This window comes from Microplitis mediator, chromosome 10 (genome assembly GCF_029852145.1).
Source record: "Microplitis mediator isolate UGA2020A chromosome 10, iyMicMedi2.1, whole genome shotgun sequence".
Lineage (NCBI taxonomy): Eukaryota > Metazoa > Arthropoda > Insecta > Hymenoptera > Braconidae > Microplitis > Microplitis mediator.
This window is the reverse complement of record NC_079978.1, coordinates 14,420,867-14,440,526: the sequence shown is the minus strand read 5'-3', so window position 1 is coordinate 14,440,526 and position 19,660 is coordinate 14,420,867. Positions and strand designations below refer to the sequence as shown.

General features: G+C 30.9%; 4 protein-coding genes across 10 annotated transcripts in view; 3 read left to right on the top strand and 1 right to left on the bottom strand.

Moving 5' to 3' along the window:
• Positions 1–1,768: 1,768 nt before the first annotated feature.
• Positions 1,769–6,263, top strand: LOC130676799 (probable DNA mismatch repair protein Msh6). Its single transcript, XM_057483315.1, has 5 exons — positions 1,769–2,078; positions 2,418–2,627; positions 2,754–2,869; positions 2,957–3,022; positions 3,092–6,263. The coding sequence occupies exons 1-5, from the start codon at positions 1,931–1,933 to the stop codon at positions 6,032–6,034; spliced, it is 3,483 nt and encodes a 1,160-aa protein (XP_057339298.1). The 5' UTR covers positions 1,769–1,930; the 3' UTR covers positions 6,035–6,263.
• A 404-nt stretch (positions 6,264–6,667) lies between these two features.
• On the top strand, positions 6,668–11,122 carry LOC130676798 (probable DNA mismatch repair protein Msh6). The gene is made up of 5 exons (XM_057483314.1): positions 6,668–6,977; positions 7,281–7,475; positions 7,583–7,698; positions 7,773–7,838; positions 7,908–11,122. Exons 1-5 carry the CDS (start codon positions 6,794–6,796, stop codon positions 10,839–10,841), a joined length of 3,495 nt encoding a protein of 1,164 aa, XP_057339297.1. The 5' UTR covers positions 6,668–6,793; the 3' UTR covers positions 10,842–11,122.
• Positions 11,123–12,687: 1,565 nt separating this feature from the next.
• On the top strand, positions 12,688–17,282 carry LOC130676022 (probable DNA mismatch repair protein Msh6). Its single transcript, XM_057481975.1, has 5 exons — positions 12,688–13,221; positions 13,432–13,629; positions 13,737–13,852; positions 13,926–13,991; positions 14,065–17,282. Exons 1-5 carry the CDS (start codon positions 13,020–13,022, stop codon positions 16,990–16,992), a joined length of 3,510 nt encoding a protein of 1,169 aa, XP_057337958.1. The 5' UTR covers positions 12,688–13,019; the 3' UTR covers positions 16,993–17,282.
• Positions 17,283–18,194: 912 nt separating this feature from the next.
• The window catches only part of LOC130676069 (microtubule-associated protein Jupiter), a 30,856-nt gene continuing 29,390 nt past the window's right edge, over positions 18,195–19,660 (bottom strand). For all 7 annotated transcript variants that reach the window (XM_057482051.1, XM_057482052.1, XM_057482048.1 and 4 more), the window contains one exon: positions 18,195–19,145. In XM_057482051.1, coding sequence (XP_057338034.1) covers positions 18,955–19,145 — 191 coding nt within the window. In that variant the 3' untranslated portion in view covers positions 18,195–18,954. The remainder of the gene's footprint in view (positions 19,146–19,660) is intronic.

Sequence of the window (19,660 nt, the reverse complement as noted above, 5' to 3'; positions counted from 1 at the left end):
TATAACTCAGTCACAAGTGACTCTACCAAAAATAAAGCTCTACCCAATTTAAGTCAGCCGTGACATGCCGACCTCGAAAATTCCCGCTCCAATAAAATCTCTACCAATAAAAAAATCTATCACGATGTAATCACTTCCAGAAAAAAACACTACCAAGTTGCATTTTCGAATAAACTCTATTGTTTGAAATCCCTACCATCAACTTACGTCTGTATATTTAACCCACAAAAAAATTTTTTTTTTTTTATTAAAACTATTTTTAATTAATTGGGAATTATTTGGGAAGATTTAGAAATATAACTCTATTATTTAGGACTAATTAATTAATGAGTAATTAGCATTTGGAATTTTAAAATTAAAACAATTCATAACTTTCTTCCTAAATAGTTTACTATTAACTGACGAAAAAATCATGTTAATTTTATTTTCTAACATGCTTACTAAACGCTCCAAAAATATTAATTAATTACCCATTTATTAATTAGTCCTTAATATTAAAATTATATTCCTAAATCTTCTTAAATGATTCCCAATTAATTAAAAATAAATTTACTGTTTGTAAAATATACATTCTAAAGTCGATGGTAGGGGTTTCAAGCGGTAGAATTTATTCAAAAATGAAACTTGGTACTTAGTGATTTTTTGATGATCATGAAGTTAGCAGACATTTGAAAATTTTTGAATTTTCGTATTTCAACGAATAAATCGCGAAAAAATAAAATAAAAATATGCACATGTAGAAAATTTTAAAAAATACAGGTGCAATTTTTTCAAATATTTTTTTTTTACAATTTATTGTTTAAAAAAAAGTCCAAAAATTATTAGACGTCTGCTAACTTCAGTATCATGATTTTTTGTCTGGTAGTGATTATATTGACGATCCTGAAGTTAGCAGACAATTAAAAATTTTTTGATTTTATTTTGAACATTTAAATTTCAAAAAAAATCAAAAAATACACATGTAGAAAATTTAAAAATCTACAGGTGCAATTTTTTCAAATTTTTTTTTTTTATAATTTACTGTCTAAAATAAAATCCAAAAATTATTAGACGTCGGCTAACTTCAGGATCATTTATATTGTGGTAGATTTTTTTATTGGAGCGGGAATTTTCAAGGTAGGCATGTCACGGCTGACTTCAATTGGGTAGAGTTTTATTTTTGGTACGTTTTTGATACCTGCCGACTACATCTACATACATCATGATACTGAAGTTAGCCCACGTCTAATAATTTTTGGATATTTTTTTAAAACGATATATTGAAAAAAAAAAATATTTCAAAAAATTGCACTTATAGTTTTTTATGATCCTGAAGTTAACAGACAATTAAAAATTTTATGATTTTTTTTTTGAACAATTAAATTTGAAGAAAAAAAGAAACTGAAGAAATGCACATGTAGAAAATTAAAAAGACTGTAAGTGAAATTTCTTTAAATATTTTTTTTTTTATAATTTATCGTCATTTAAAAAATCCAAAAATTATTAGACATCGGCTAACTTCAGTATCATAGTTTTTTAAATTTTCTACATGTGCTTATTTTTAGTTTTTTTTTTCTTCAAACTTAATTGTTAAAAATAAAATCATAAAATATTTAATTGTCTGCTAACTTCAGGATCGTCATACATCCACCACCATCCGCATTTGCGATTTGTCTAAAATAATTTCGACGAATTGTAAATTGGAAATCGACCAAAGTAACCTAACGTACAAATAGCGACATCTTCAATTTATAATTTTACTATTTTTTAGGTTATTTAAATTCCCGCCAGTTAAATGTATTCAAGCGCGAATTCCTGGCATCACATTTTTTTCGGCATTTGCGTCTTTCAATTCACTACGTGCAGTGTCTCCTATATACGTAACTGAACAAAGAGACGTTAAAAGTGAAGCCATTGTACGACACGATAAAACTTTTATATATTATTAATCATGAGTAAACGTAGTACACAAACAAATACTCTTTATAATTATTTTACTTCACCTAAAGTACCAAAAAAAGAAGAAAAAAAAGAGACTAAAGTCGAATCAAGTCCAAAACCATCAACTCCTAAACGTGAAATTAAAGCCAAACCAAAAGGTTCGTAAATAAATTACTTTTTTTTTTTCATTTATTTACTTATATTTAATTAACTGATGTAATTATCATTGACATCGACAATATCGATTGTCAAAAGTAGAATTAGTATATAAATTTGAATTGTCATTTGATATTTATCTGAGTGAACCATGATGAGCCAGACAAAAGAATGAAGTATTAATTTGTTTATTTTAATATTTATTTAATCGTTAAATTTAAATTGTTTTTATAAATTATGAAATAGCATGTTACAGTGAGATTACATTGAATTATAAGTATTTGTGTCATGTAATCATAAATTTTATTCGAACGATTGTTGTTTTTTTCTTTGGACGGTAGCTATTGTAAATGGGAAAGAGAATAAAGAGGGTTCTAATACTCCCAAAAGAAAGCGACAAGATAAAGAAAAACCCAAGGCCGCCGAAGAGGATTTAAGAGATGAAGAGAAGGATGAAGAGAAAGATGAAGAAACTCCTGTCAAAACGAAAAGAAGGAGAATTATTATTCCCTCAGATGAAAGTGGAGACGACTCAGATGAATACAAGCCAGGTAAAATATTTTTAAATTTATGTAAATTAAGTTACAGTTATTTTTAAAAATTTCTAATATATTTTATGTATTTATTTGTTATTAGATTTTTTTGTTAAAATTAAATCTTGGATTTATTTATTGTAGGTGATGATGAAGCTTCAGATTCAGATGCTTCAATATCATCAGGTGTTGCTACGTCTGAAGCAGATACTACTTTAGAAACTGGAACTGATGATGATCCAACACCTAAAAAAGAACGAGTAATATATTTTTAAAAATATTTTATCTTATTCATTTATTTATTTATATATAAATAACTAATTTTTTAATAACTTTTGTTGTATTAGAAAGCTAGAAATCCCAGTAACGCCAAAAAATCACAACCGACTAAAAAAGCAGTTGAAATTAATGATGTAAGATTCAATTTATTTTTGTCTGATTGATTATTAAATGGTATTTATTGAAATAAAACTTTATTATAGGATGAATCCGGTAAGTCTTATCAATTGGCAAAAGCACAATTACCGTCTGGTCCAACATCAGGCGCTGAAAGTTGGCCTCACTTGAAGATTCCATTCATTCAACCTGATAAAATTCGTGATGCTAAACGAAGAAAACCAGATGATCCAGAATATGATCCCAAAACAATTTACGTACCCCAAGAATTTCTTGATCAACAAACTCCAGCGATGCGTCAGTGGTGGGTACTAAAAAGTCAACATTGGGACTGTGTTTTCTTTTTTAAAGTTGGAAAGTTTTATGAATTATATCATATGGATGCTGTCACTGGAGTTAACGCACTTGGTTTGACATTCATGAGAGGTGAATGGGCCCACTCGGGTTTCCCTGAGACAAGTTACGGGCGTTTCTCATCAATGCTTGTTGAAAAAGGATACAAAGTTGCTCGTATTGAACAAACCGAAAACCCAGCAATGATGGCCCAACGTTGTGAAAAATCTCAATCAAAAATAACGAAATTTGATAAAGTTGTTAAACGTGAAATTTGTCAAATCAGTACTCGAGGTACGAGAGTGGCTACAGTTCAAGATACCGAAAGTTTTTCACCTGATTCTAAATATTTATTGTCAATAGTTGAACAACAAAATGCAACTCAATTACCATCCTACGGAATTTGTTTTATTGATACAAGTATTGGCGTTTTCCATTTAGGTCAATTTGAAGACGATCGTCATAATTCACGATTACTTACCTTGTTATCTCACTACACCCCTGTCCATGTTGTATACGAAAAAGGTAATCTCTCTCCAATAACTATGAAAATACTTAATACCCAATTGCCAACGACAACAATGAAAGAAGGTTTACTCAAAGAATCACAATTTTGGACGGCAACAAAAGTTCTTGAGAAACTCCATGAAGGACAATACTTTAAATACGAATCAGCTGAATTTTCTTGGCCTGAAGGTCTGAAGCCTTATTTAAATGAACGAGATACTCTTGGATTGAGTCCAGCAGATGATAAACAACTGGCAGTCAATGCTCTTGGTGGTTGCGTCTATGTATTAACTGACTACGTGCTAGATCAACAGTTACTGGCACAAAAAAAATTCAAAACATATGTTCCTCCAGATATGAATGTAGCAGCTGATGGCCAACGTATTGGACCACTTGTTAATATGGTAATTGATGCTGTCGCAATAATTAATCTAAATATCCTTGGCAAAAGTCCATCGCTTTTAACAACTTTAGATCACTGTTGTACCGCTTTTGGAAAAAGGTTACTAAAAGAATGGGTTTGTCGTCCAGCTTGCCACAAAAAGTTAATTATTGCTCGGCAAGATGCTGTTACAGAACTATGTGATCTTCAGCATGTCTGTCAAGATGCTAGAAAACTTTTAAGTACTCTTCCGGATCTTGAAAGATCATTGAGCAAAATTCATGCTCATGGAAATGCTGCTAAAATGAAAAATCATCCCGATGGTAGAGCATTTATGTTTGAAATGAATACTTATAACCAACGAAAAATAACAGATTTTGTTAATTGTCTCAAAGGTTTCGATCAAATACTTAAAATAATGCAACTTTTCAAGTCATTTGAAAGTAATTTAATAGTACAAACAACACAAACAGAGCCTAGAGGGGAATTTCCTGATTTAAGTGAAACTCTTAAACATTTTGAGCGTGGATTTGATTCAGAAGCAGCATTAAAACAAGGATGTATAATACCTAAAAAAGGAATGGATGCTGAATATGATAAGGTAATTGCTGAATTGGCACAAGTTAAAAAAGATGCAGACGATTATTTGAGATCACAAAGCCGATATTTTGGAGTTGAGGTTAAATATACTGGTACTAAAAAAAATGCTTTTCAAATTGAGGTACCTGAAAGTCGAACAAATAAAATAACGGATCGATATGAATTGCAAAGTCAACGAAAAGGATTCAAACGGTATTGGACTGCAGAAACGAAAGAAATTTTGAGAAGACTAACCGAAGCTGAAGAACAACGGGAAAAAGTCCTTAAGGATTCTGATAGACGCACCTTCGCTAAGTTCAGCGAGCACTACGACATGTGGGCTACAGCTGTTTACAAAGTTGCCGTTCTTGATGTCCTTATCTCACTCGCTCAATACGCTAGAAGCGGTGATATGTGTGTTCCAGAAATCAACGATACTAATGAAGTAATGATCGACATTAAAGATGGAAAACATCCTTTTATCACGTCAGACAATTTTGTTCCCAACGATACGTCACTTGCGAGCAATGGCTATGGTCCTCTAGTTATTTTAACTGGACCAAACATGGGCGGAAAATCAACAATTATGCGTCAAGTAGGTTTATTGAGTATTATGGCCCATATAGGATGTCATATACCTGCACAGAGTTGTAAGTTTTCATTGATAGATCGTGTTTTCACTCGGCTTGGTGCCAATGACGATATGGTAACCGGTAGAAGTACATTCCTCGTTGAATTAAGTGAAGCTGCTACGTTTGTTCAACACGCTACTAAACATTCTCTTGTTCTTGTTGATGAACTTGGTCGAGGTACATCGACACACGACGGTGCAGCTATTGCTGCAGCTGTTCTTCAAGCTCTTACCAAACTTGAATGTAGATCAATATTCTCTACTCACTATCATTCACTTGTAGACGATTTTAAAAACAATTCAAGTGTTTCACCAGCACACATGGCTTGTTTGGTTGAGAGTGAAGAAAGTGATGCTACTCAAGAAACTGTTACTTTCTTATACAAATTAGCCGAAGGAGCATGTCCGAAATCATATGGATTTAATGCTGCACGAATTGCTGGCATAAAAGCCAACATCACAAAACGAGCTAATGATCTTGCTAAGAAACTAGAAGATGCTGGAAGTCGCAGAAGTCTATTTATGTCGCTATGCAATGTTGAAAATAATAACGTCAAAGGAATACTTACGCAGCTGAATGCCATTGCGATCAAATAATTTTTTATCATACTCCATTATTATATTTATATTTAACATAAAATGCTCAGTATTGTTATCATTTAAATATTTTCTTGTAATGTAAAACCGTTGTATCTTTAAGTAAATCTTAAAGTTAATTATTTCATATATTTTCCACTGTTGCAAAATTTTATTTTTCTCATGAACTTTTTCTTTTGCTCAATTTGTGTAAAATGGTTACCAAGAAAAAAAAAACTTGTTTAATTATTTTTGTACGTTTTTAACTATTGTATTGTTCTAAAATAAATAACAAAAAATAATCAAACATTTATGAAAAAAATACTAATCCTATTTTTATTAAAATTTTTAATCATTAAATACAAGAATAAGAAAGAACTCCATTTATCAACACTATAAGGAGTATGTCATACATTATTATTTTATTTATCGAATAAAATGTCATGACAATGACAAACAAAGTTTAAATATTAAATTATTTATAATTTAATTTATGTACTTCATTTAAAACAACAGCTCGGATTGATTACTTGTTTACAATTTGCAAATAGATAATAACAAAGCTCACATATATTTCAAAACCGCGAAATTTGAATTGAAAACAGGCTTAGATGAGTTTATGTTTATGTTTATACACTACTTTAGAGGTTATATAAATTCCCGCCAGTCTATTCCAACTGTAAAAAGCTAACTATCGGCTTTTGCGTCTACAAGTGTCCAGTATTAAGTACACATTGAAAAAACATTAAAGAAAAAATTTTAATTGATGAATTATCAATAATGAGTAAACGTAGTTTACGATCAAATGCTCTGTCGGATGAATTAAAATCATCTAAAGCACCGAAAAAGGATGAAAAGAAAACTAGTAAAGTTGCATCGCGTCCAAAACCAGCAACACCTAAACGAACAACAACTAAAGCCAAAGCTAAACCTGAGCCTCAACCTAAAACTAAATCTAAAAAAGGTTAGTGTCTTTATTACTTTATCATTAATTTATTTACTAAACTAACAATCATAGAAATAAAATTTAATCCCAAGAATTAGAAGAGCATTTAATTTTTATGAGTTACATTAAATATTGATCTTTATGTAGAGAATAGGATGAGTCTGAACAATAGAAAAAAATACTGATTTTTTAAATTAATATTTATGTTTTCACAATAATAAGTTAAATATGAATTGACATAATAGGAAAATATTATGTTCAAGGTATGATAATTTATTCATGTTTTGTAATTGTGAATTTGACTCAATAAACAAATTTTAGCTGATGTCAATGGGAAAGAGAACAAAGAAGAGTCCATCGGTTCTAAAAGAAAGCGGCAAGTTAAGGAAAAACCAAAAATCGAAGATAATTCAGATGATGAAGAGAAGGATGAGGAGACTCCCATAAAAAGGAAGAAAAGGAAAATAATTGTCCCCTCTGATGAAAGTGGAGATGATTCAGATGAATACAAACCAAGTGAGATAATTTGACTTTTATACTACTTTATTTGAAAATTCTTTATATATTTGTGTACATAGTATTAGATCTATGGGTTGAATTCTATCTTCATATTTTTATTGCAGGTGATGATGAAGCTTCAGACTCAGATGCCTCAGTATCGTCAGCAGTTGCTAGTTCTGAAGCAGACACTACGTTAGATAATGCGAGTGATGATGACCCAACACCTAAAAAAGAACGGGTACATAAATTTTTAACTATTTTAAATATTTTATGAATTGAAAATCATTGTTTTTACTATGACTGTTTTTATAGAAACCAAGAAATCCCGGTAAAGGTACAAAGTGTAATCCAAACCAAAAGAAAACTCAGCAGAATGATGTAAGAATAATTCTATTATTGTCTGATTGATTATTAAAAAGTATTTATTGGAATAAAACTTTATTATAGGATGAAACCGGCAAGTCATTTCAATTGGCAAAAGCACAATTACCATCAGGTCCAGTTTCTGGTGCTGAAAGTTGGCCTCATTTAAAATATTCATTTCTTCAACCCGATGAAATTCGAGATGCTGAAAAAAGAAGACCAGATGATCCAGAATATAATCCTAAAACAGTTTACATACCCGATAAATTTCTTAATGAGCAAACTCCATCGATGCGACAGTGGTGGGTACTTAAAAGTCAACATTGGGACTGTGTTTTCTTCCATAAAATTGGTAAATTTTATGGATTGTATCATATGGATGCTGTCATTGGAGCTAATGCACTTGGTTTATCAATTATACCACGTGATTTTGCATACACGGGATGCTTTGAAGTAAACTTTAGCCGTTATTTTAAAACACTCGTTGAAAAAGGATACAAAGTAGCTCGTATAGAGCAAACTGAAAATCCAGAAATGATGGCTGAACGTTGTAAAAATTCAAAAACAAAAGCGTCGAAATTTGATAAAGTTGTTAGACGTGAAGTTTGCCAAATTACTACTCGAGGTACACGAGTTCCTACGGTGTTAGATATTGAAAATTTTTCAGCTCATTCTAACTATTTATTATCACTGGTAGAACAACAAAACGCAGCTCACTTATCGACTTATGGAATTTGTTTTATTGATACAAGTATTGGAGTTTTTCATATAGGTCAATTTGAAGACGACTGTAACAATTCACGTCTACTTACGTTGTTATCTCACTACACCCCTGTCCACGTTATTTACGGAAAAGGAAATCTCTCTCCAATAACGATGAAAATACTTAATACTCAATTGCCAGGGACAACAATCAAAGATCCTTTACTTAATTCGCAATTTTTGACGGCAAAAAAAGTTATTGAGAAACTTTATGAAGGGGAATATTTTAAATACGAGTCAGATGAATTTTCTTGGCCCGATGGGTTAAAGCCTTTCCTAAACGATCAAGGTACTAACGGTATCAGTCCAGCTAAAGATAAAACATTAGCAGTTCATGCTCTCGGTGTGTGTGTTTATTTATTAACTGAATCTGTGTTGGATCATCAATTACTAGCGCAGAAAAAATTTGAGACATATATACCTCCAGATTTAAATGTGGTTAATGGACAACGAGTTGGACCGCTTGTCAATATGGTAATTGATGCTGCTACTATAGAAAATTTGAATATTCTTGGCAGTAGTCCGTCACTTTTAACTTCCTTAGATCACTGCTGCACAGATTTTGGTAAGCGGTTATTGAAAGAATGGGTTTGTCGTCCACCTTGTGACAAAAATACTATTATAGCTCGAATCGACGCTGTCACAGAGTTACGTGATCTAAAGCAAATATGTCTGGATGCTAGTAAACAGTTAATCAATCTTCCAGATCTTGAAAGGTTATTAAGCAAAATTCATGCTCATGGAAATGCTGCTAAGATGAAAAATCATCCCGACGCTCGAGCATTTATGTGCGAAATGATGACTTATAATCAACGGAAAATTATTGACTTAATTAATTGTCTAAGAGGCTTTAATCAAGTGCTTGAAATAATAAAAATTTTTGATTCATTAGTAAGTGATTTGATAGTACAAACAACACAAATTGAGCCGAAAGGAGAGTTTCCCGATTTAAAGGAAACTCTAAATCAGTTCGAGCGTAGGTTCGATTCAAAATTAGCATTAGAACAAGGATGTATAATACCGAAAAAAGGAATGGATGCTGAATATGATGAGGTAATCGCTGAATTAAAACAAATAAAAGAAGACATGGACGTGTATTTAAAGTCTCAAAGTGAATATTTTGGAACGAAGATTAGTTTTACTGGAGGTCGTGAATCTTATCAAATTGAAATACCAGACAGTGTAGAAGATAAAGTTACTGATCAGTATGAATATCAAGGTAAACGTAAAGGTTTTAAACGTTATTTAACGGAAGAAACCAAAAAATTTCTAGAACGACAAACAAAAGCTGAAGAACAACATCAAAAAGTCCTTAAAGACTCTGATAGACGCACTTTCGCTAAGTTCAGCGAGCACTATGACATGTGGGCTACGGCTGTTCACAAAGTTGCCGTTCTTGATGTCCTTATTTCACTCGCTCAATACGCTAGAAGCGGTGATAAGTGTGTTCCAGAAATTAATGATACAGATGAAATAATGATCGATATTAAAGATGGAAAACATCCTTTAATCACATCAGATAATTTCGTCCCCAATGACACATCACTTGCGAGCAATGGCTATGGTCCTTTGGTTATTCTGACTGGCCCAAATATGGGTGGAAAATCAACAATTATGCGTCAAGTAGGTTTATTGAGTATTATGGCTCATATAGGATGTCATATACCTGCACAGAGTTGTAAGTTTTCATTGATAGATCGTGTATTCACTCGACTGGGTGCCAATGATGATATGATAACCGGTAGAAGTACATTCCTCGTTGAATTAAGTGAAGCTGCTACGTTTGTTCAACACGCTACTAAAAATTCTCTCGTACTTGTTGATGAACTTGGTCGGGGTACATCAACCCATGATGGTACAGCTATAGCTGCAGCTGTTCTCCAAGCTCTCGCTAGACTTGAATGCCGCACTTTATTCTCTACACATTACCATGCACTTCTCGATGACTTTAAAGACAATCCAAAAGTTTCACCAGCTCATATGGCTTGCCAAGTTGAGAGTGAAGAAAGTGATGCTACTCAAGAAACTGTAACTTTCTTATACAAATTAGCCGAAGGAGCATGTCCAAAATCATATGGATTTAATGCTGCACGAATCGCTGGCATAAAAGCCAATATTACAAAACGAGCCAATGATCTTGCTAAAAAACTCGAGGATGCTGGTAACCGAAGAAGTTTATTCATGTCGTTATGTAAAGTTAACAATCATAACGTAAAAAGGATACTTACACAGCTGCACGCTATTGCTGCCAAATAATTTTTCAACATATTCCATTTCTTTATACTTTACATAAAATACTCAGTATTGTTACCATTTCAATATTTTTTTATAATTCAAAGCCTTTGTATTTTTAAGGAAATCTGAAAATTTCCTGCTTTATATATTGTTTACTATTGTACAAATTTGAACTTTTCCATAGTTTTTTTCTTCGCTAAATTTGTGTAAAATAGTTAAGAAAAAAAAATTCATTCAATCATTTTTGTACGTTTTTAAGTATTGTAGTCTTCTTTGATAAATACGCATGAATGATATGAGATATGATCAAATATTTTTTCATTATTTATTTATTTTTTTAAATAAATCCAAGTCCTATTTTTCCATAAATTATCAATCCGCAAGTTCAAAAATTAAGTACAAGCCCCAGTTACTTACACTATAAAAAGTACGTTATACAGTATCATTCAATTTACAAAAAAAGGCATTTCAAAGTTAAAAAGTTAAAGTATTTATAAATTTTAAGTTAATAACGTTGTGTCTGTAGTCGGTATTCTGTTAATAAGTGGGTTCTTTATCTTATCCATAGAATCTGCAAAAACCTATGTATAGTCATTAGGGTGTCCCAAAAAAAAAATATATATATTGTTTTTTAACGTCTTATGGGCTCAAAAGTTACTTCATATTATAAAAAGAATCCTCACAAAATTTCAGCCAGATGTCTTTAAAATTGAGCTATCACAAAGGGGGGTCCCCTTTCCCATTTAAAACACACGCGAAAATTTTTCATTTTAATTTTTCGTTATTAAGACTATGAAAAAAATTTTTTTTTTAATTTCGCTTAGTATGATTTTGTAGGGAATTAACTTCTCTACAAAAAAGTGCTGATGCATTATGTACGTCAAACGAACTAGAAAAAAGTTACGGGGCTTCAAAAATCAACTAAAATTTTGTTTACTCAGTGTTGAATTTTTTTTTTATTAATTTTTCATTTTTATTGCATCAAAAAAATTTTTTTTTCACATTTTGACGAGCATGCTCTTGTAGGAAATTTAATTTCCTACAGAAAGTATTTGATATCATATATACGTCAAATGAATGAGAAAAAAGTTATGGGGCTTTAAATGTCAACGAAAAATGAAGTTCACTTTCCGTTGACAATTTAGTTCAAAAAATTAATATTTTTTAAACTTCACTTAGTTGATTTTTGATTTTTTCGTCAAAATGTGAAAAAAAATTTTTTTGATGCAATAAAAATGAAAAATTAATAAAAAAAAATTCAACACTGAGTAAACAAAATTTTAGTTGATTTTTGAAGCCCCGTAACTTTTTTCTAGTTCGTTTGACGTACATAATGCATCAGCACTTTTTTGTAGAGAAGTTAATTCCCTACAAAATCATACTAAGCGAAATTAAAAAAAAAATTTTTTTCATAGTCTTAATAACGAAAAATTAAAATGAAAAATTTTCGCGTGTGTTTTAAATGGGAAAGGGGACCCCCCTTTGTGATAGCTCAATTTTAAAGACATCTGGCTGAAATTTTGTGAGGATTCTTTTTATAATATGAAGTAACTTTTGAGCCCATGAGATGTTAAAAAAAAAAATATTTTTTTTTTTTGGGACACCCTAATAGTCATTATAAAACTAAATAAAGTTGAAACGAAATGATTCATTTAGAGAATATCGTTAAAATTATAATGAAATCGCTATCGATAATAATTCGTTAGTCAATTATAATAATACTAATCAAGTTTTAGTAAGGATATCGATTAATCCTTTAATGCTGAGAATATCTTAGATATGTAAATTATATTTCCTTTATGTGTGTATTTATGTACTCCGTTTAAAATGAACACTCATATTTATAACTTGATATTCACAAAATCATTTTGCATTCATAACTTCTTGACAAATTGCATATAAGTAATGAAGTTCACATATATAATTTCATCCAAAATAATTAACATCCAAGTATAGATTCTAACTTTTCAGTAAATAAAAAAAAAAGAAAACAATTCAAAACCGCGAAATTTGAATGGAAAACAAGTTTGGGCGATTTTTTGTGTTTACACTATATATGTTTTGAGGTTATATAAATTCCCGCCAGTAAACTTATTCAACTATAAAATAAACATCAGCACTAACTTTCTCGGTGCTGTAAGTGCGTAGTAGTTTGTAGTGTTATTTAGTAGGGAAACGTTAATTTATGAATTATCAATTATGAGTAAACGTAGTTTACGATCAAATACTCTCTCTGATGAATTAACGTCACCTAAAAAACCAAAAAAAGATGAAGAGAAAACCAGTAAAGTTGCATCGCGTTCAAAACCAGTAGCACCTAAACGAACAACAACTAAAGCCAAAGCTAAACCTGAACCGAAACCCAAACCTAAACCTCAATCTAAAACTAAATCTAAAAAAGGTAAGTATCTCAATTACTTCATCATCAATTTGTTCATAAAATTAATATTCTTACAAATAAAAGTCAGTTTCAATACTTAGAGTAACATTTAAATTAATATAATATTTAAACGAATGACGATGTCACAACTAGAAAGATTAGTTATAATCTGTATTATCCGCTATGTCATGTCATACATTTCGAGTATCTGTAACAATAAATAAATTTTAGCTGATGCAAATGGAAAAGAGAACAAAAAAGAATCCACTATTTCTAAGAGAAAGCGTCAAGTTAAGGAAAAACCCAAGGTCAAAGAAGATAATCTGGAGAATAAAAAAAAAGATGATGAGACTCCTGTCAAAAGAAAGAGAAGGAAAATAATTATTCCCTCTGATGACAGTGGAGACGATTCGGATGAATACAAACCGAGTAAGATAATTTTACCTTTATACTATTTTATTTGAGAATTCTTAATATATTTCTGTACATAGTATTAGATTTATGAGTTAAATTCTATCTTCATATTTTTATTGCAGGTGATGATGAAGCTTCAGACTCAGATGCCTCAGTATTGTCAGCAGTTGCTGGTTCTGGATCAGACACTACGACAGATACTGCAACTGATGACAACCCAACACCAAAAAAACATCGGGTATATAGATTTTTAATTATTTGTACATTTCACTCATTGAAAATCATTGTTTTTACTATGACTGTTTTAATAGAAACCAAGAAATCCCGGTAAAGGTAGAAAGTGTAATCCAAGCCAAAAGAAAACTCAGAAGAATGATGTAAGAATAATTCTATTATTGTCTGACTGATTGATTAATAAATAGTATATATTAAAATAAAACTTGATTATAGAATGAATCTGGCAAATCATTTCAACTGGAAAAAGCAAAATTACCGTCAGGTACTAAAAGTTGGCCTCACTTGAAATATTCATTCCTTCAACCTGACAAAATTCGTGATGCTAAGAAAAAACGACCAGATGATCCAGAATATGATGCTAAAACACTCTATGTACCCCAAGAATTTCTTGATCAACAAACTCCGGCGATGCGTCAGTGGTGGGTACTAAAAAGTCAACATTGGGACTGTTTTTTGTTGTTTAAAATTGCTAATTTTTATACGTTATATCATATGGATGCTGTTATTGGAGTCAATACACTTGGTTTGTCATATATACCCCGTGATTTTGCATTCGCTGGATTTATTGAATTACATTATAGTCGTTATTTTAAAACACTTGTTGAAAAAGGATACAAAGTAGCTCGTACAGAGCAAACCGAAAGTCCAGATATGAGGGATGAACGTTGTGAAAAATTTCAATCACAAATAACTAAATTTGATAAAGTTATCAAACGTGAAGTTTGTCAAATTATTACTCGAGGTACACGAGTACCTTCGGTATTAGATATAGAAAATTTTTCACCTTATTCTACTTATTTATTATCGTTGGTTGAGCAACAAAATTCAGCTCACTTATCAACTTATGGAATTTGTTTTATTGATACAAGTATTGGAGCTTTTCATATAGGTCAGTTCGAGGACGATTGTAACAATTCACGTCTTCTTACGTTGTTTTCTCATTATACTCCTGCCCATGTCATCTACGGTAAAGGCAATCTCTCTGCAAAAACAATAAAAATAATCAATACTCATCTACCAGTGATCACCATCAAAGAAGCTTTGCTTCAAAACTGTCAATTTTGGACGGCTACAAAAGTTCTTGAGAAACTTTATGAAAGAGAATACTTTAAAGACGAGTCAGATAAATTTTCGTGGCCCGATGGGTTGAAGCCTTACATAAATGATCAAGGTACAAACGGTTTCAGTCCAGCTGAAGATAAAACATTAGCAGTTCATGCTCTCGGTGGGTGTGTTTATTTATTAACTGAGTCTGTGTTGGATCATCAACTACTAGCGCAGAAAAAATTTGAGACGTATATACCTCCAGATTTGAATGTGGTTAATGGACAACGAATTGGACCGCTTGTCAATATGGTAATCGATGCTGCTACTATAGAAAATTTGAATATTCTTGGCAGTAGTCCGTCACTTTTAACTTCCTTAGATCACTGCTGCACGGATTTTGGTAAGCGGTTATTGAAAGAATGGGTTTGTCGTCCACTTTGTGATAAAAATACTATTATAGCTCGCCAAGATGCTGTCACAGAGTTACGTGATCTAAAGCGCATATGTCTGGAGGCTAGTAAACAGTTAAACAACCTTCCAGACCTTGAAAGGTTATTGAGTAAAATTCATGCTTATGGAAATGTTGCTAATATAAAAAATCATCCTGATGCTCGAGCATTCATGAGCTCAGTGTTGATTTATAATAAACGGAAAATTACCGACTTGATAACTTGTGTAAAAGGTTTTAAGCGAGTACTTGAAATAATGAGAATTTTTGATTTATTAAGGAGTGACTTAATTGTACGAACAACACAAATTGAGCCGAAAGGAGAGTTTCCCGATTTAACGAAAACTCTAAATCATTTTGAGCTTAGATTTGATTCAGATTTAGCATTAAAACAAGGATGTATAATACCTAAAAAAGGAATGGATCCTGAATATGATAAGGTAATTGCTGAATTAGAACAAATAGAAAAAGACGCCAACGAATATTTAAAATCTCAAAGTAAATATTTTGGAACTGAGATTAAGTACACTGGTGGTACTGAAAACGCTTATCAAATTGAAATACCAGACAGTGCAGTGGATAAGGTCACTGATTATTATGAATATCAAGGTAAACGTAAAGGTTTTAGACGTTACTTGACAGAGGAAACAAAAAAAATTCAAGAACGACAAACAAAAGCTGAAGAGCAGCATGAAAAAGTCCTTAAAGACTCTGATAGACGCACCTTCGCTAAGTTCAGCGAGCACTATGACATGTGGGTAAGGGCTGTTCACAAAGTTGCTATTCTCGATGTCCTTATTTCACTTGCTGAATACTCCAGAAGAGGTGATAAGTGTGTTCCAGAAATCAACGATACTAATGAAGTCATGATCGATATTAAAGATGGAAAACATCCTTTCATCACGTCAGATAATTTCGTTTCCAACGATACGTCACTTGCGAGCAATGGCTATGGTCCTCTAGTTATTTTAACTGGACCAAATATGGGTGGAAAATCAACAATTATGCGTCAAGTAGGTTTATTGAGTATTATGGCTCATATAGGATGTCATATACCTGCACAGAGTTGTAAGTTTTCATTGATAGATCGTGTATTCACTCGACTGGGTGCCAGTGATGATATGAGAACCGGTAGAAGTACATTCCTCGTTGAATTAAGTGAAGCTTCTACATTTGTTCTTTACGCTACTAAAAATTCTCTCGTACTTGTTGATGAACTTGGTCGGGGTACATCAACCCATGATGGTACAGCTATAGCCGCAGCTGTTCTCCAAGCTCTCGCTAGACTTGAATGCCGCACTTTATTCTCTACACATTACCATGCACTCCTCGATGACTTTAAAGACAATCCAAAAGTTTCACCAGCTCATATGGCTTGCCAAGTTGAGAGTGAGGAAAGTGACGCTACCCAAGAAATGGTTACTTTTCTGTACAAATTCACTAAAGGTCCTTGTCCAAAATCTTATGGATTTAATGCTGCACGAATCGCTGGCATAAAAGCCAACATTACAAAACGAGCCAATGATCTTGCTAAAAAACTCGAAGATGCTGGTAACCGGAGAAGTTTATTCATGTCGTTATGTAAAGTTAACAATCATAACGTAAAAAGGATATTAGCAAAGATTCATGATGTTGCAGCTGAATAATAATTTTTTTTATTCTGTTTCATTGTTACTATGATTTTTATCATCCACTGTTAATTCTTGAATATGTTTGATAACATTATCTAATCGAAAATTATTTTTTACTTGAATCTCACTGTTCAATTTATCGTGTACTGAATGTTAAAATATTATAAATAATTATTTTTTTAAATGTCATAAGATCGTATCCGTGTAAGTTTAAATTATTTATTTTTACTGTTCTCTGTTAACTGTTATTGAAATAAAAATGCCCATTCATCGCTTTGTTTTGCTCAATGAGTACAAATTCATAGTTGCCATTAAGATAAAGAATTTCTGAAAACTATTTTTATATGTTTTTAAATTGCATATATACGAATAAATAAAATTAAAAAACTGAAATTATAGCATTGCTCTATTTTTATTTATACCAAATAAAGTACTATTTAAGTAGTTTTCCATAAAATAATTGGCCTTATATTCATTGTCTTTAAAGAACAGATTTTAAACGTCATTAATAAATTTATTAAAATGACCAGTTGCTTTTAGTGAGAGATTACTTCAATGACCGCATTTAAAGTTTCTACCTTACCCCAATTCTAAAGTACAAGCCCGTATTGTGAATTAAAACAATCTCTATTCATTCTATAATAACAATAATTTATTATGAAGGAATTTTTTTTTTTTTTTAAATAATAAAAACAAGTTTGTTTACAAAATTTTTATTTATTGCCAGAGTACAAAAAGGGATAATCACAAATAATAATGATGAATTATTACATTTTATATAATTTAACTTATACCAAATATGAGGTCAAGTCACTTCTTGATTACTTATGGTTTTTTTATTTCTTTGTGACAAAAAGAAAAACGTTATGATTACATTGTGTATAAATGAGTATATTGTGAATGAATGAAAATGAATTAAATTATTTAATCATGTTTTTGTTGATGAAAAAAGTTTATAATTTTTTTTGTTCATCCACTTTTTTTTTGTTTTCGATATATTATAGTTACTATTATCTATAAATGTTGATAAATATTAATAGCTGAGATTATCGCATCGAAAATAAATACGTTTATAAAATACGTGCCGTTATGAAAATAATTATAAGCGATTCTCGTGTATCCAACGAGTTTAAAGTAGTTGTGCTAAGAGCCAAACGCACTTCCGTATTGGATGATGCACACCGATAAACAAGGAATGCGCAAAAAAAATTACAAAAAAATAATAATAATGAGAAATGTAAAAAGAAAAAAAAAATGAATTATTACACGAGATGGTAAGAGTAAGAAAATTTTAAAAAGGAGAAAAATCACGAAGAGCACTCGGGCGTCTCATGTACAGTTAAATCTATTCAAGTGCCTAGTTATTATCCACTTTTTTTTTTTTTTTAATTATTTTATTCTTTTATATTTACCGACTTTGAAGAAGCCAACAAAAAATGATATATTTAATATATGATAGTAAGAAGGCACAGCATTGAGAAAGCACTTATTTAATAACTTTCATATGGTGCATTTAATTTATATATTTATTTATTTAAATAATTATTATAGAAATATAATAATAATCATAAGATTAAATGTACAATTATTAATTACGCCCGAGAATATATATTAAATCCTTTAATGTTTATTAATTTTGAAATTATTTTATTACAAAATTTATTTTTTTCTATTTTATTTATAATTTTTATTTAACACCAATTAATTTACGACAATAATTGTACAAGTACAAATAATTTTTTGTTCAAAAAAGAAAGATTTAATTATAATTTAATTAAAAAAAAAAAAAAAATTATAAGCCGAAGAGCGATAAAAAAAATGAATAGGAATGACAACGGCTGAAGCATTTGAAAATTAATCTTTAGATAATATTGACAAATTGATTAATTTGAAGTTTATTTTTTTCGTTTCTTGTGTATTTTTTTGAGTTATCTCATGTGAGATAAAAAATACTCGAAGATAAAAAGGAAGCCCTTTTTACCAAAGACCAGAAGAGAATCCACCGGGTGGTACACGGCCACGACCAGGTTGTTTATTTGTGCTTGATGGAGATGAATCAGTTGTTGATTTTGAATCGCCATTAATGCTGGCATTGCTGCTGCCATTGTGCGATGTCACGTTATTCTGCTGATCGGGTGTGTATCCAGCGCCTGTCACCGGGTTACGATCTAAAGGAACAAAAAATATTATTTAATAAATATGTATACTATAATAAAAAGGTCAAGGTAATAGAGTAAATTTCAGTTATAGAAGACTCAGGGAAGACTGTTTAGCTCGTCGTTACGTATCTTGGAAGCCTTTAAAAATATAATTCATCGACAGACACTTAAGAATAATTAACACAAATTTCATTATTAAAACTCAAGTGGTAACAAACGGGTGTCACTAGTCTACAAAATAATAATTTTAAAAAAACTTAAATTAAGAAAGTATAAAATAAATTTAAAAAACATAAATAAATATCTGTTGAATATAAGAACAATTCACCTTAAGCCTGATAGACAAAAAAAAAAGAATTAAAAAACAACATTTATAAACGTGCATTATAAATAAATAATTAAGTTGACAATTAATTATTTTTTTAATTATGTAATTGACAAATGACTTTAAAAAGGTTAAAAGTAACACAATAATATTTAATAAACAGTAGCAAAAGTTTTTAGATAATTATATATAGTCTGTG